The sequence below is a fragment of the Hyaena hyaena genome, unplaced genomic scaffold (genome assembly GCF_003009895.1).
Source record: "Hyaena hyaena isolate Hyena2069 unplaced genomic scaffold, ASM300989v1 scaffold_77, whole genome shotgun sequence".
Taxonomy (NCBI): Eukaryota; Metazoa; Chordata; class Mammalia; order Carnivora; family Hyaenidae; genus Hyaena; species Hyaena hyaena.
Genome location: NW_024080708.1, coordinates 519,066 through 534,326, shown reverse-complemented (window position 1 = coordinate 534,326; position 15,261 = coordinate 519,066). Strand labels below are relative to the sequence as shown.

General features: G+C 42.0%; 1 protein-coding gene across 2 annotated transcripts in view; it reads right to left on the bottom strand.

The window, feature by feature from the left end:
- AMMECR1 (AMMECR nuclear protein 1) overlaps positions 1-15,016 on the bottom strand; it is a 108,026-nt gene extending 93,010 nt beyond the window's left edge. For both annotated transcript variants that reach the window (XM_039233495.1, XM_039233497.1), the window contains exon 1: positions 14,164-15,016. In XM_039233495.1, the coding sequence (XP_039089426.1) occupies positions 14,164-14,918 (755 nt within the window). In that variant the 5' untranslated portion in view covers positions 14,919-15,016. The remainder of the gene's footprint in view (positions 1-14,163) is intronic.
- Between the last annotated feature and the right edge of the window lie 245 nt (positions 15,017-15,261).

Sequence of the window (15,261 nt, the reverse complement as noted above, 5' to 3'; positions counted from 1 at the left end):
CCTGTGAAAAGTGAAGCTGGCACCTAACTGGTGCAACCCTGTATAAACAAAATCACCTCTCCCTCCCCTGATGATAATGCTCACCTTTATTAATAAAGATTTTAAGCATATTGAGAGTAATCACGGACCTCCGTGTGGTCCGTCCTAAGAACCACTGGATTCCATTTGACCTCCTACCCCATTATGTGGCAGAGGTCTACGATGGCATCCCTAGGTCAAACTCAATGTCTGCTTCAAAAGCTTGGACGGAAAAATATTTCACTACCACTCTTTTAACATCTGGCATGCCTTTACCTCACTGTAGTAATATGTAATTCAAATTACGGATTATTCATACTTCAAGGCTACAACAGGAGGGAGAGCTTGATTACTTATATATTAAAAAACAAAACAAAACAAAAAACCCTGAACTGACTAGGCAGAGAACATTGCTAATAAGCACTGTGCCAGTGTTGTTTTTTCCTTCCTGAGTACGTTGGCACAACGTTCATGGTTATGTGGCTAGATCCTGTCAGAGATCAGTCTAACAGTTAGGAAATAATTTTCTTCTATTCTGAAACATAGTCAGGAGGGAAAAAAAGAAGAGAGTTACTAAAATAAAATGAAAGGAAATGAAATTTTACAGTGATCACTGAAAAAGAAGGTTTAGATCCTAAACTTACATAATTTAAAGACAAATCATCAACAAAAAGACTAAGAATCTGTTCTTTCTTCTTCAACGGGTAAATATTGTTCAGTATAAAAATATGCTGTTTCACTGTAATTCGGGAAACCATTTTAGAATTTTGTTGCTGAGTAACACTACAAAACTTTTATAGATTTTGTTTATCTGGTTTGTGTTTTAGAGTTGTAGCATTCTTGAATAGGGCATGTTAGTAACCATAAGGAACATACCCATTAGACTATGTTGAAGCTAAATTGATAACATCATTCAAGAATTAGCACACAATTCTCCTATAATTACAGTTTTCAAGTACCTACCTTATGTGAGTTACAACTGTAACAATCAAGTAAAATTTCTTCATTCGTTTAAGGGGAAAAAAAGTGGTTTAAAGCCATTTAATTCTTTCTATAATCATTAGGGCAGCTTATTTTTTAAATCACATAATCTTTGTTGGTACTCAACTTTCTCAACTTCACGTTTGAGACACCGAAGGTTAGAAAAAAAAAGAACACTGAGTGTAGAAGGCACTTAGGCAAAGGGTGATGTAACCAATGTTAATCTAACTGACTTATGCTGAATGTCTATTGATAAATGAAAGCACTTTGTCTACACAGCAGACTCCTGCTTGTGTTATTTCCAAGTCTCTTGTCCAAGCTAGATGACATTCATGACATTAAAGGAGCTGCTGAGGCATAATTAACTGGACAAAAGGGAAACTTTACCAAGAAAGAGGCAATTCACAGGCCATTAATAGTTTAAAATTGTCAACTGGCAGACCTTCATTTCCCAATGCTTGAATTACAGCAATCTCCTGATGAGTCCCTTTTCTTGCTACGATCTCCCCCACTTCAATATACCTTTGATTAGTACCCACTGACTACTGTATAATGCTCATTCTGACCTGTGTCTTTAAGTTGTCTCCCTGTCTAGAATTTTTTATCCATCTGTGAAAGGCCTACCCAGCCTGAATCCTACTTTGTCCATGAAGCCCTCCTGTATAATCCCAGCCCACATTAGTCTTTGTCTAAACTCTTACAGACCTCATTGTCTCCATCATTTATTCAGCTGTTAAATCAAGTGACCTCATTATCTGTTTCATGAATCTCCTCAACATGACTGCAAGCTTTTCAAGGGCAGGAAGCATGGCTTATTCCTATTTTACAGACCTCTCCCCTACACCCATGGTGTTCCACCCATAAGCACTATATGACTTGTTGAACTGAAATATGAGAATTTACAATATGAAGAGCAGTACCAGCTGTGAATGACAGGTTTTGATATAAAATACACTGTCTTAAGATAATGCTGGAAAATAAATCTTAAAGCTTAAATATTTATTCATTTTAAAAGGTCTGTAAACAAAGGGATAATCATAGTGGAAATTCTACTTTCTTCTCTAAAGCTGCAAAGCCATCTCTAAATGGAAGAAGTAAGAAACTGCTCCACAATCCAAATTAATGCATCACAATTCAAGGATAATACTAAAAAATGTCTGTACCTTTGCTAAAGAATCTCACATTGGTTGTGTAGACAATGAGGCAAATAAACAACTTTCAAGACCCATGACTTGACCATATCTATTGTTTCAGATTCCACTACCATACTTAGTATACGTGCTCCCAAAGTGAGTACTCCACTACTGCCTTTATATCTGAGCTTTTCATTAAGGCAAAAAAGGAGCAATTTCAAGAAGTGCTTAACGAAAGTGGTTTATATATACACATATGGACTTAAAAGGCCTTACTTATGGTATCCCATTAGGCAACATGTTTTCCAATTTTCCATCTCTCTAGAAAATACATTTCCTCAGAAATATCAGGTTCAGCCATCAAAACTAATGTTCTCCATGTAATGCCTTGGCCCTTGGTCCTTCCACCATTAAGAGTTAGTAAGCAATGGCAAAGTTCCTACCTGTCAAAGATGTTTCAAAGTTGTTTCCTTATATTATCATTAGCAAATTCATTAGAAAGCCATAAAGAACAGAGGATGAAAATAACTTAAAAAGAGAGCTAGAAAATCAAGCTCTATTCAAATACAGATAGATGGTATTAGGTATACTAATAAAGTAAATGATAAATGCCACATCAAATACTGACATGCTACTAGTTTGAAACTTTTTTTTTACTTTTTGTGCTTCATTTTTTGAAACATAATTTGGGGAATTTTATTTTTTTCCTAGTTTATTGTCAAGTTGGTTTCCATATAACACCCAGTGCTCATCCCAACAAGTGCCCTCCTCCATGCCCATTACCCCCCTTCCCATCTCCCCCACCCCCATCAGCCCTCAGTTTGTTCTCAGCATTCAAGAGTCTCTCATGGTTTGCCTCCCTCCCTCTCCCCAACTATTTTTCCCCTTCTTCTCCCACAAGGTCCTCCATTACATTCCTCCTAATCGTGCAAACATATGGTATCTGTCCTTCTTTGCCTGACTTATTCGCTCAGCATAACACCCTCAAGTTGCATCCATGTTGCTACACATGGCCAGATTTCATTCTTTCTCATTGCCATTGAAACATTTTTAATGGTTATTTCTGACTCTAATGCCTTTAATCTAGTTTGCTCATATTGTACAGTAAGTTTGGAAAAATAAATACTTCAAAGCCTCAATTAGGCTCCCCCCATCAATAAGCTCTGTACATCTCTAATACGTGTTTGCAAGATTAGGTTTTAAGAGATTCCCCAAATTCTTATGAAACATTAGTGGCTTTAGGTAGAGCCACTACCATGTAATCTTTAAAACATAAGCTAGGGGTGCCTGGGTGGTTCAGTCAGGTAAGCGTCAGATTCTTGATATCAGCTCAGGTCATGATCCCCTGGTTGGTGGTTAAGATTGAGCCCTGTGTCCTGCTCTACACTAAGCTGAGCATGGAGCCTGCCTGGGTTTCTCTCTCCTTCTCCCTCTCTCTCCTTCTCCCTGCCCCTCCCCAGCTTGTGCATGCATGCTCTTTCTCGCTCTCTCTCTCGCAGCAAATAAATAAACCTTAAAAACCTTATCTTTAAAAAAAAATTGGGGCGCCTGGGTGGCTTAGTCGGTTAAGCGTCCGACTTTCGCTTAGGTCATGATCTCGCGGTTCGTGGGTTCGAGCCCCGCGTCGGGCTCTGTGCTGACTGCCAGCTCAGAGCCTGGAGCCTGTTTCAGTCTGTGACTCCCTCTCTGACCCTCCCCTGCTCACGCTGTCTCTCTCTCTCTCTCTCTCTCTCCTAGAAATAAATAAAAAACATTTAAAAAAAAATAAGCTAAACATGGCTCTTATAGTTACCAGTATTATACTGTACACTTAAAAATCTGGAAAGAGGGTTGGTCTCAGTTATGCGTTTTTTTAACCACGAATTAATAGACATTAATTTTCTAAAAGCAGCATACATCTATATGACTAAAGAGAAACTGATTAACTAAAAATAGCTGACCCTCCAGTTATCTGTGAGAATGTAGCTGGCAAATTAGATGGACCATAGTATGTCCTGTTGAGAGACACTGGAGAAAAGGTACAGAAGACAGGAGTCTGGTCAACAGAATACCTTCCTATGCATGACTGTGTTCTGCAATCAGAAATTATAGCTGGGTCTATCCTTTAATATTATCTGCTCCATAATCTTGGTTATGGAGAATAACTGTACGCAAGCTATATAAATGAAACTTCATACATCTCTTACCACTGAAATACACAGACCTAAATATAAGATACATCTGAACACCTGAGGATTTAGAACTATGTTCCCAGACAAGCCAAGAAAAAAAGAAACAATGATGATCAGAGAGTGGCTACATTTTATCTGTTTGGGTTATACTTAAACTTTCTGTCTCAAGGCCTCCTAACTTGCCCAGAGGCCTCATTCTCATTTCAACACCTTCTCTTGGAAGTACTTAGAGGGTGCATATGCAAGTCTTCTAGCATTACTACACTTTATGCTGTGCATCTGTTTCTCATAGGATTTTTTTTTCTCATGGCCACTGTTTCTAAAGGAGGTACACACGGGTTTGTAATATTGCAAAATATGCCTCTCAGAGCAGCCCTACTCCAAACCAGGCACTCAGTCTTCTTTTTCTTCCCTGAATCCAGGCTTTACCTGACTTGACAATAACCACATTTTTCTCCCTTCCTGGCTCCCATGTACCCTCCATTCCTGCCTCGGGCCCTATGTGACTCTTTCTCCACAGACCTAATGCTTTCGCAGGGTGAACGAGTAGACTTCTGCAAAATGACTTGCCAAACAGGGCAATGGTTTAACCAGGAGTCTGTGGGGTAAAATGCACCACAAACCACACATCATCGCCTTATTAGTGTCAGAAAGAAACGGTAGCATTCCCATTTGTTCTTGTGAGGGTTTTTTGAACTAACAAGAGTGTGGGGTAGATGCAAAAAACTTTACCCAATGACTACCTGGCACCTAGTCCTAACATCAAAGAGCTACTCTACGAAATCAAGTACGCGATGCTGATGGCAAGTTTTGGGTTTGGAGTACCAAGAAAGCGCGGAGAGTTGTCAATTTGTTTTAATCATGGGAAACTTCATAGAATGTATTGAGAGCAATACTCTAACATGGAAAAAGGCCAGAAGATTTCATGAGATTCTCCTTTAGTGACAGAATCACCAATACCAGCTTCCACTTACCAAATAATGATTTGAAAAGGATATAAAAAAGCACAGATCATCTAAACACTTACCTCACTGTTGTTCAAAACCAGCATACAAAAGGTATTTCTCTTACTACAATGAGGTTTGTACTGAGGCCCAAGTTTTACCAGCTATATGACTTACTTGCACCCCAAACCACCTATGCCTGTATGGTTGTTAGGCTACATAAGCCATGATAATGTTGCAGAGAAGCACACTAGTGTGACTAACACACAAGCATCTCTTTGAGGCAGTTAAGGTGCTGTGGGGCCTAGAGGCTGAAAGCACAAAAACCAATTTTTCATAGATTCCATTCAATGAGAATGACTCAGAGATACACTAATGCCTGAAGCAAAGCAGAAAATTTGGTGTTGACACCTTGCTGCAATCCAAAATCTCAACACTAGGTACGTTACTAGAATTGTGTGTCATATGCTTACAGAAAATATACAGAATGGCCAGGCAAGCTACATAGGCTGTTAAGTCAATCTCACTACTTTCCATTACTAGAGAGCTGGTCAGCATCTTCTGGCAGGATATTGCATAATACAGTCAACTGTGCTCTCCCAGCATTGCATGTGGCTTTGGGTCACAGTGTGGATTATCTGTAAAACGAAACAGATAGGGGAAAGGCAAGAATCATCAAGACTATCACAGACCTTATTTTTTAAAAAAAACTAATATTAGTAGGCCTGTACTCAAGCAGAGCTTTTCACATTTGCCCATCCTCTGATGATCACAATGATAGTGAAGCAATATGACTGGTCCTATCCACTGATAGCATATATAATTCACTGTGAGCAAAGCTGCAAATTTGATCCAGCTTGATTTCTTACTTGCTAAGCCTGAGGACACAGGACCTAGAATCTAGTACTAGGCAGTACTTCTAGTCCTTCAGAAATTTCCTTTAATCCAAGGTCTGAAACTACAAATTCTTGAGATGATCCTCCATGAGGCTCTACTTTTGCTTAATGCTGTGCTATGATAGTCACATAAGGAAATATAAGAATCGCTGACTGCTCTACAAATAGATAATATATAATACATATAATATATAAAGCTACATTAAGGAAACCCAACATTCTGTCAGGTATTTTTACTAGGAACACAAAGCTGAAAAGTATCCCTGACCTCTACCCATCTGAGAATTCAAAGTCACAACTGGGGCAGGGGAGGGATCCAAAAGACTAACCAAACCCTCAATAGCTCTGTTGCTGCTCTGTGGTTTTGTTCATTGAAAAAGAAATGACATTTGATAACTGTCAACACTCAAAAAACACGTAATGAGAAATCTGATTTCACCTGACCAACTATTTGTTTTTTCCCATACCTTCAGCTCCATGTTTTTAATGGGACCACCATCTTCCTGCTTCCTCAGGCTTGTCAACTCTGAATTATGTCCAAAGCCTCTCCCTGTTTTACTTCCCCCAGCAATGGGAATTTGGTAGAATTTTTTTCTGAAATGCCCCTTTACTTACATGCAGTCACTTAATTTCAGGTCCTCACCCAAAAGCTATCTCCGGGATCTTTACGCTTGATCCAAATTCTATAAACCAACGTGTCTTCCTCTCCTTTCTCTCAAATTTAGATACAACTGGGAATAGATGAAGGGGGGAGGGGAGGTTCTTACACTTGTGATCAAATTTCATAGCCATTCCAACTAAGCTGTTGAACAAACTTTTCCTGAGCACAAGAATAGCTAGGCACAGAGCCAAGAAAGAAGAGGCAAGGATGGCAGCCAAAAAACAGGTGAGCTGCAGTCTTTCCACTCCCACACAAAACCTGGCCCTGGAGTGCGAGTCCCTGCATATGCTGATACCTTCTTCCATGCCTTGCTTTTGCAGCATTCCTATATACAGGAACTCTGCCCCTGGGGTGGCTTCCCCACTTTTCCAATGCCAGTTTTCCTAGTACCCTCAGAACCTAGCCTAGCTAGTCTCCCCTATCATGAGACTCTTCTCCTTCCAATTCATCTTACATTCCTGGAGGGCTCTTCTGTCAGTACTGCTCTCTTCCTAACACGAGAAACTACAACCAGATCCAGTAATCGCTTATCCAGCCTTCCCAGAGGGTTCCCAGGACAAAAGCCTACCTGGAGTTTCCTTGAAGTTTTCTGATCTTTGAGAGTGGAGCAAGGGGAGTGCTGAGGGTGCAAGCTGCCAGCTGAAGACAGCTGTTGGGAATCCCCATGTATTGTGGCAAGAGGTGTGGTGGTGACCAATGAGTTTAAGAACCGCCAGTAAGACTTCAAGATCTTCTGGTCATACCAGACTCTTCCCCAGTGATCTCTGTACCTTTGCCATTTCACAACTTGGCTCAGGAGTCATCCTCTCCCCAAAGCCTTCTTCGTAATTACTCCTTTATTCCATGACATCACCATCCTTACATACAGTGTTTTCCATTTCTTAAAATTCATATACAATCATGTATATATTGCAGTGTCAGCATCTGAAGTGACTTTGATGTCTGTACCATACCTAGAACAAGACTGTAAGCTCTGTGAGGATAGAACTGTTTCTTTGCTTTCCAACCATGGAACTCAGCCTAATGTATATGCTAAAAGAAATAACAGGATTTTTTTTTTCCTAATTTTCCCAGTGACATAAAATTTCCACGCAGCTTTTCAAAACTAACATTCTTAAGGTTGAGCAAGTTTGCAAGTAGGGTACATTAAGAGCTGCAGAAAATACACCCACACTAGATAGAAAAGATGCCACTTATCGTTGGACCAAACATAAACTATGCTCCACCCAACCAACTACGCTATTACACCATGCTTCTTCCTTTGGGCTCTTTTATTTCTACTATGTAAGCTTGTGGCTCATTTTTGCTCTTAGCAGCACTGTAACTACAGAAGCTCACCTCTAAGTTTACTGTTGGGGAATCTACTCTTCCCACCTACATAACCGCTGGCTTCCCACACTGTCTCCAGTGTCCTGTGAGCAACTGCCCAATTACTGATTGTGGAAAGACAGCTTACGCATTGAGAGTCCATTCTTGGCAGCCCCTGGCTTTTACTGCTGGTCCTCACTTACTTAGCTTAATTGATTCAGAACAGTATCAAAAAGAGACATTATTACACAAGTTCGAAAAGAAAAAAAAAAAAGACTATTGAAAAAAATTTAAATGTAAAAAGCCCTGGTCATTGTGCAGCTTTAAAACAGGCAAGCATGTGTGACATCAAGAGAAGAGAATAACGCCTATTGAAACAGGGAACTTTGACTAATCTCATTGCACAAGTTTTAGTGTTTCACACATACACATTCTCAAAAAGTAGGATGGTCTCTAAATGGGAAGCCCAACTGACTTCAAAATTATAATCCTTTACAATAATAAGGTGCAGTGTTTCGACACAAATACAATTTCAAAAAGTGCATACTTTTAAAGACAGCAATGTGAACATTAGTGTGTCTCTGAGAAACACATACTTAGGGAAAAAAGCAACAACTCATGCACATGGGCTAATGGAGCATTTGTCACTTTCTCAGTAGTGGTCTTTCTTCCTATTGGACTGAGATAGCCCAGCAAAGATCCATACTTGGTTGCCACCCACTAAATGGGACCTGAATGCAGTGCAAACACAATTCCTAAGCAAGCAAAGTTATGAGCTAGATGATCACTCCCTTTGGCCATATGGGGGAGAAGGTAAAATAAGCTTTGAGTTTTTCTTTTTAACTAAATATACCTTGTCCTACATACACCTTTATGCATGGATATAAAAAATAATTTTGTAACATATATTTCTACATCCTTCCATTTCAGTCACTGGCTGTTTTTTACAGAATAAATGACAAACTGGGGGCGTGCCTGCTTTCTTTTCTGTAAGACATGACACTAGATCGCCTTCCAATGGAAATCAACATTGTTGAAGAACAACCTGTATAATACCTTCAAAAGTGGTTAACAATTTTCCAGGCAAGATGTGGGTTGTTTTTTTTTTTTTTTGAAGAAAAATTATGCCAACCACTATGCCAACATGGGTAGGGAAATCTGTACTGGTCCAGTAGCATCATCTGCAATAGACAGATAAACCTTCTGGCTCTTCTGGTCAGTCTTCATTAAAAAAAAGATACAATAGAAATATAATAGCTTGTGTTTAAAATACTATGTTAATATCATTTTGACCTGAGCTGCATTGTCCAACCACCTTTTTAATTAACATGTCACAGGACTGTTACTATTCTGGTGAAACACAGTACCTACTTCGCCTTTCTAAAACCACCCAATTCCTCCCAAGTATGCTGGAAAATGGCAATTTGACTACTGTGACAAGACAAGAAAGAGTTAACTGTTCAAACACCTGATCAGAGTCTCTCAGGAACTGCACATCCAGGGGTGGATTTTTTAAAAATATTTCATTCATTGCAATGGAAAACCATAGTATTTATGTTAATAATAAAGTATCTTTTATGAGCCATGGTCTATACACAATGTAGCACTGCATTAACTTCAAAGGTGGTAAGGAGATTAAAACAAATAGTTCATGGGACGTGACATGCAACACAGCATTCAAGATGTAAGACTGAACAACCCCAGTGCCTTGGCAGGATCTTTTTATATTTCTTTGTTAATGAGGGAAATTCTTAAAATCCAATCTGGCAAGGATACGTGTAAGGAAAAGCTTTTAAAATCTTATCACAACGTGTTATTTAGTGAACTAATCATCAAAGCATTTTTTATGGCAACAAAAGGGGTCTTTACTTATCAGAATCAATACAACTCACTTTAAGGTATCATATTTGTGCTGTTTTTAACCCCTAAAATGTGCCTGTCACGTTTAACATTTCTGGGGGGGCAGGGGGGAAGGCCAAAAATCATACCACCAGTTTCTAAGAGTCACCTCTCCCCCCTACTGCAGACTGAAACCGTCCCAAGAACCTGGGACTCTAACTATGATCTTGGCAGCGTTCAATCTCCCTGGTGCTAAGTTAGAAAAAACGTGACAAAGGATGGTGACATGGAAGCAGGAAGTGCTACACTGGAAACTGGCAGTGAAAACTGCCCTTCCCTTTATAGTTGCTCCACAACTTTCCTAGGTCCCCACCACTCTATAACCCAGTGGGTCTCAACTGTGTGGTCCTGGGAACCGTAGGAGTGGCTTCACCCGGGAGCTGGTTAGAGATGCAAATTCAAGGCCCCACCCCAGGCAGACTGAATCAGAAACTCTGGGAATGGGGCCCAGCAATTTGTGTTTTAACAAGCACTACAGGAGATTCTGATGTGTTTTAAAGCTGGAGAACCACTCCCCTTCAAACTTTAACGTGCAGACGAATCACCTGGGGAGCTTGTTCAAATGTAGATTCGAATCCAGCAAGTCTGAGATGCGACCTGGGAGCCTCCACTTCATACAAGCTCCCAGGTCAAGTCTTCAGCAGGCCACACTGCAAGTGTTTTTGAAACCAGTTGTTTACCAAAAATATCCCGGGCTGCTTATAAAATACGGGTTCCCAGGCACCGCCCCAGACCAAGTTCATCTGAATTTCGGGAGAAAGGGCCAGCTGACTATTGTAAAACGGGTGGTTCTCTGCCTCAGCTGCACAGTAAAATCACCTGAGGAGCTTTTAATAATCCTGATGTCCAGGCCCCATCTAGGACCAACTCAATCCGAATCTCTGGGGTTGGGGGGCAGGTATCAATAGGTTCAATAATTCCCTAGGGATTCCAATGTGCGGCCAAAGTTGAGAACCGCTGCTCTGAGTCTAAGCGGCTCAACACCTGGCACAGTGGACCCCTTTATTGTAGGAAATGGTTTCCTAGAACATGCCTGTCTGGGTTCCCACATATGAATGAATCCAAGAGCTTGTATTTTCAATAGTACAATGCAACTAAAGTCCCGTTTAAAATCATGTCTTAAACCTTGTTTCTGTCGGCAAATGGACCTGTACAATGGAGACCAAGGATTTAGCAATGCATCCCTAACTTTTAACATGAATGTTATCTGTCTTCCATTAAGCAAGTTTTCTCTACCCTCCCAAGCTGGAGCTAGTGCCACCTCTGTGCAGTGAGTAGGTACTCCAAGAAACAGCAGCCAACAGTGAAGAATTTTTATCCACACAGCTTGTTCATATATTAACATCCTTTCCCCAAGCCTGAAACACATAGAAGAAATTTCTAATAATCTTTCAGAATGGAAGGGTAACTTAATCTAGAACTTCTATACCTATAAAAGGCAGATTTCAGACACTGTAACAGACATTGTAACAGAAAGGCCCTGGGAAGGGGTAAAAGCGGTGTGCTTTTACACATGAGAATGTGAGTTGTTGAAAGCATGTCTTCTGGTGGACAGACACAAGACCTCAAACACTGCTGCTCATGACATGATCCTAATAACTCGGCGGAGGGGTGGGGGGAAGCAGTATGTCTATTTACAGCTTATGCCCCCCCTCCCAGCACAAAGCCACTGGTAAGTACACGATGCTATTAAATGTTACATGTAAAACAGAAAATATGTGGTGGTTATGAAGGCGCTGTCAAGTGATTAGTTATTTCACCCCCACAATCAAACACTGCTTTTAGGAAATTTTCTTGAATTTTCCACAGTACACCTCAAAACTGACTTTAAGATAAATGAAAATAAGACGCAGTCCTCTTTCCCCTTAAGTAAACGTTTGTTCTCCCCTTGGTCGTGATCAGTGTCTCTTCTAAATTAGTTGTTTTGTTGAACACATGACACATTCAAGGCCTGCTAGATGGTAATGGTTATGATTCTTTCACCACTGTTCCAACATATCTGCAGTGTCAGAAGTGTGCCTTATATGTTTAATTCCATGAAAAAGAAATCCAGGGGATGGGGTATTCGAAGACAAGCAATATCTTAAAAACATGTGCAAAGTGGCCGCTGTTAAAATGACAGTGTCAAAAGCATTTTCCATGTGAACTGGTCAAGCTCACTTTCCTTTTAAACTTCTCGTGATAGTCATTCAGTTAACCCAAACTCACTTGAAAATGTGTGAAAATAGCACGTCCTGAAAGTGTGTTCTCCTATGCTTTGGAGCAATGGAGCGTGAATAGTAAAACAGCCTTTGCCAAACTCATGTAACTAAACAGGAGTGAATTTTTGCAGCCCTATGACTTTTCAGAGCCAACCTATGTATCATCCCACGACTGGCTTTAATACATCATAGACATCCAAGAGAAGGCAGAAAAGTCACAAATAAGTGACTCAAGCTAATAAATATTTCATAGATTTTTTTTTTACATGGCAGTTTCATTAAAATGAATCTGACTTCTTAACCAAAAAACAAATTAGCTAAGTAAAGGTGTGGGTTTCGGATTTACACTCCTAGAATTAAAACTATGAAAATTTCAAAACATTTAATTTATTGGGCTAAGTGTCAGTCGGGATTGCTCTTTCATGCTTTTTATGAATAAATGCCCAAAGATGAACCAAGTCTGAATGAAAATGCACAGACCACAGAGCAGTGGCAAAAAATACAAATTTAAATACATTTAAAGTATTAAGCCAAAGAAAACAAATGATACAAAATTACAATTTCCAGGACACTTTATTGCAATTTGCACTTTACATATTAATTTAATATTTTTAGTCTAGGCAGAAGTGTTTATACTCATCCAGTAGTAGTCTAATCCCCTAATCTCACAAAATGAAAAGAAGCAGTTTGAAAAGAACATCAATTCAGGTATTTATGATATGGGGACAAAGGGCATTTGTCTTAGCTAGGAAAAGGGTTGATGGTTTTCAGTAGAAGTTTCACAGAAATTTTTCTCTATTATTTTTGTTGTTGATGATGCTAAGAACTCATAATAAAAACAATTGCCCTCTTTGTCATTCTGCTCTTTCTCGGGCTTTACATTCTGTCTAGCATTTAACTCAAAAAGTCAGTTTACACTCAGTTTACACATTAAAAAAAAAACCATATGCCCCATCTCCCACACATCCAAATGGATGGGGATTAGAATTAACCTGCTTTTAGCTGTAACAGTGCTATTTTAAACAATTTCAACCACACACTTGAAGGGTAAAATAACTGAAAGTACACAAGCCAAAAGAAAGCATAAAAATTCCTACACACTTACTGTTGGGATTGTTTAACTCTCTCTCAAGTCGTGGAAGCTAACTTAGATTTCTTACAAGTGAAATTAACAAAAGCGAATGCACGCTTAATGTACAAACTGACAGTGACTGTATAGTTCTCTTTGAATGAGCTATTACCCAGACGGTGGAATTGACAAAAAAAAAAAAAAAGTCTCACTTTTAAAATGTGAGAGAGCTGGCGGTGCGCTTCACTAGAAACACATTTTAATGGGTATGTTCGGATAAAAATAGGTAGGAAGGGAAAATATGTTTTTCAAAAAAAAAACCTCCTCCGTCCCCAGGACACAAGGAAACCCGAAGGAAAAGACGGGTAACCTCATAAGCTCAGGAGCTAAGTTCCATCACTAGCAGAACAGAAGTTGGATAGTTGCTTTCACCCTGCAATGGGATAGTAACTCTCCTTGTGCAAGCTACACGGGGCGGGAATACTGGCGGGGCTTTCACGTGGGGTAAATGGAAACCAAAGTGAGGAGAGGTCAACACCTTGAGTAATCCAGATCTCCAAAACCAGGGCAGTGGGGACGCGGGGTGGCGAAGGAGAGCAGGAAAGGGTCAAAACTCCTCGAAGTTATCGAAAAGAGAAAGCGAACACCTTTGGGAACCAGTAAGCCATCTCTTGTTGCAGCACCCTGCTCCAAGTGAGGGGTGCTTGCCTTGGAGGGCAGAAAGTGCGGGATGCCTTGCCTTACTTAGGTCGAGTGGCTCCGGGGACCGGGCAAAGAGAGGGGCAGGGGCCACCGCCGGCGGGCAGGCGGACTCATACTTTGCTTCAACTCTGAGCCCCATCCCGAGCGCAAGAGAAGGGAGACCGAGGGCACGGTACTCACTAGGGCTCGTTGGTGAACCGGGGGGTCCGGGGCTGCTGGTATCCGTACAGGTGACAGTAGAGCACATCGAAGCAAAAGCAGCACATCTCCGCTGACACCACCATCTTCCGGGAGCCGGGCGATGAGGACGAAGCGGCGGACGACAAGGAGGGCGAGGAAGAGGTGGCGGCGGCCGGGGTAGAAAGTAGGGTCCCCACTCCGCAGCTCGGAGGTGGCGACAGGGAAATCCCCCCGCCGCCGCCGCCGCAGCCCTGGGGGGGAGAGAGGTTACAGCCGCCGCCGCTACCTCCTCCGGCTAGACCTCCCAGCCCGTTGAGCCGCGTGCCGGCGCCTCCTAGTCCCAGCTCCCCAGCTCGGCACTGGCTCTCTCCGCTGCAGTGGGAGGAGGAGGAGGCGCCACCACCGCCACCCGAGCCAGAGGGGGGCGAACTGGACAGTTTCTGCTTCTTCACCCCGCAGCAACCCGCCGCCATCTTGGAACAGTCTCCCCCACGCAGCGCTTCCGACCCATAAGTGAGGCGAGCTGGCGGCGGGGGCGAGCACGCTGCGGCCCCGGCCGCCGGGGGCGCGCCAGGGGCTCGCGGGGCGCGCGCGCGCCGCTTCCCAGCCGGCCGCCCGGCCACGCGGCTGCCCGGCGCGCGCCCCTGTGCGCGCCCCGCGCTTTCGCTGCTCTGCACCTCGCGCCTGTCCCGCGAGGACTCGCGCCTTCTCTGAGCCGCACAGCCTGAAGCACTGGTGGCCCTCAGAGGATGCATGAAAGACGGGAAGCCCAGGAGAGAGAAAGGAGAAGGAAACGAGAACGAGAAAGCAGAGAGTGGAAGCAAAGGAAGGAGGTGGGCACTCCATGAGAGGAAGAAGGGAAAGGAAAACTAGTGGGCGGGAGGGCGGAGGGGGAAGGAAGAAGAAAGTCCGAAGTTAAATATCCAAGTTCCAAAACACAGCTCGATGACCCGCACTGCACATAGTGTTAGGGACACTTGAGCCGAGTTACTTGAAACCTGAGCCACCGGCCTCAAATACGCTGGTTTCTGAACTTCGGGAGTTGAGCAAGCAGGTGCTTGGAGCTCCACACCTGAGACCGCCCCTATAAAGTATGTA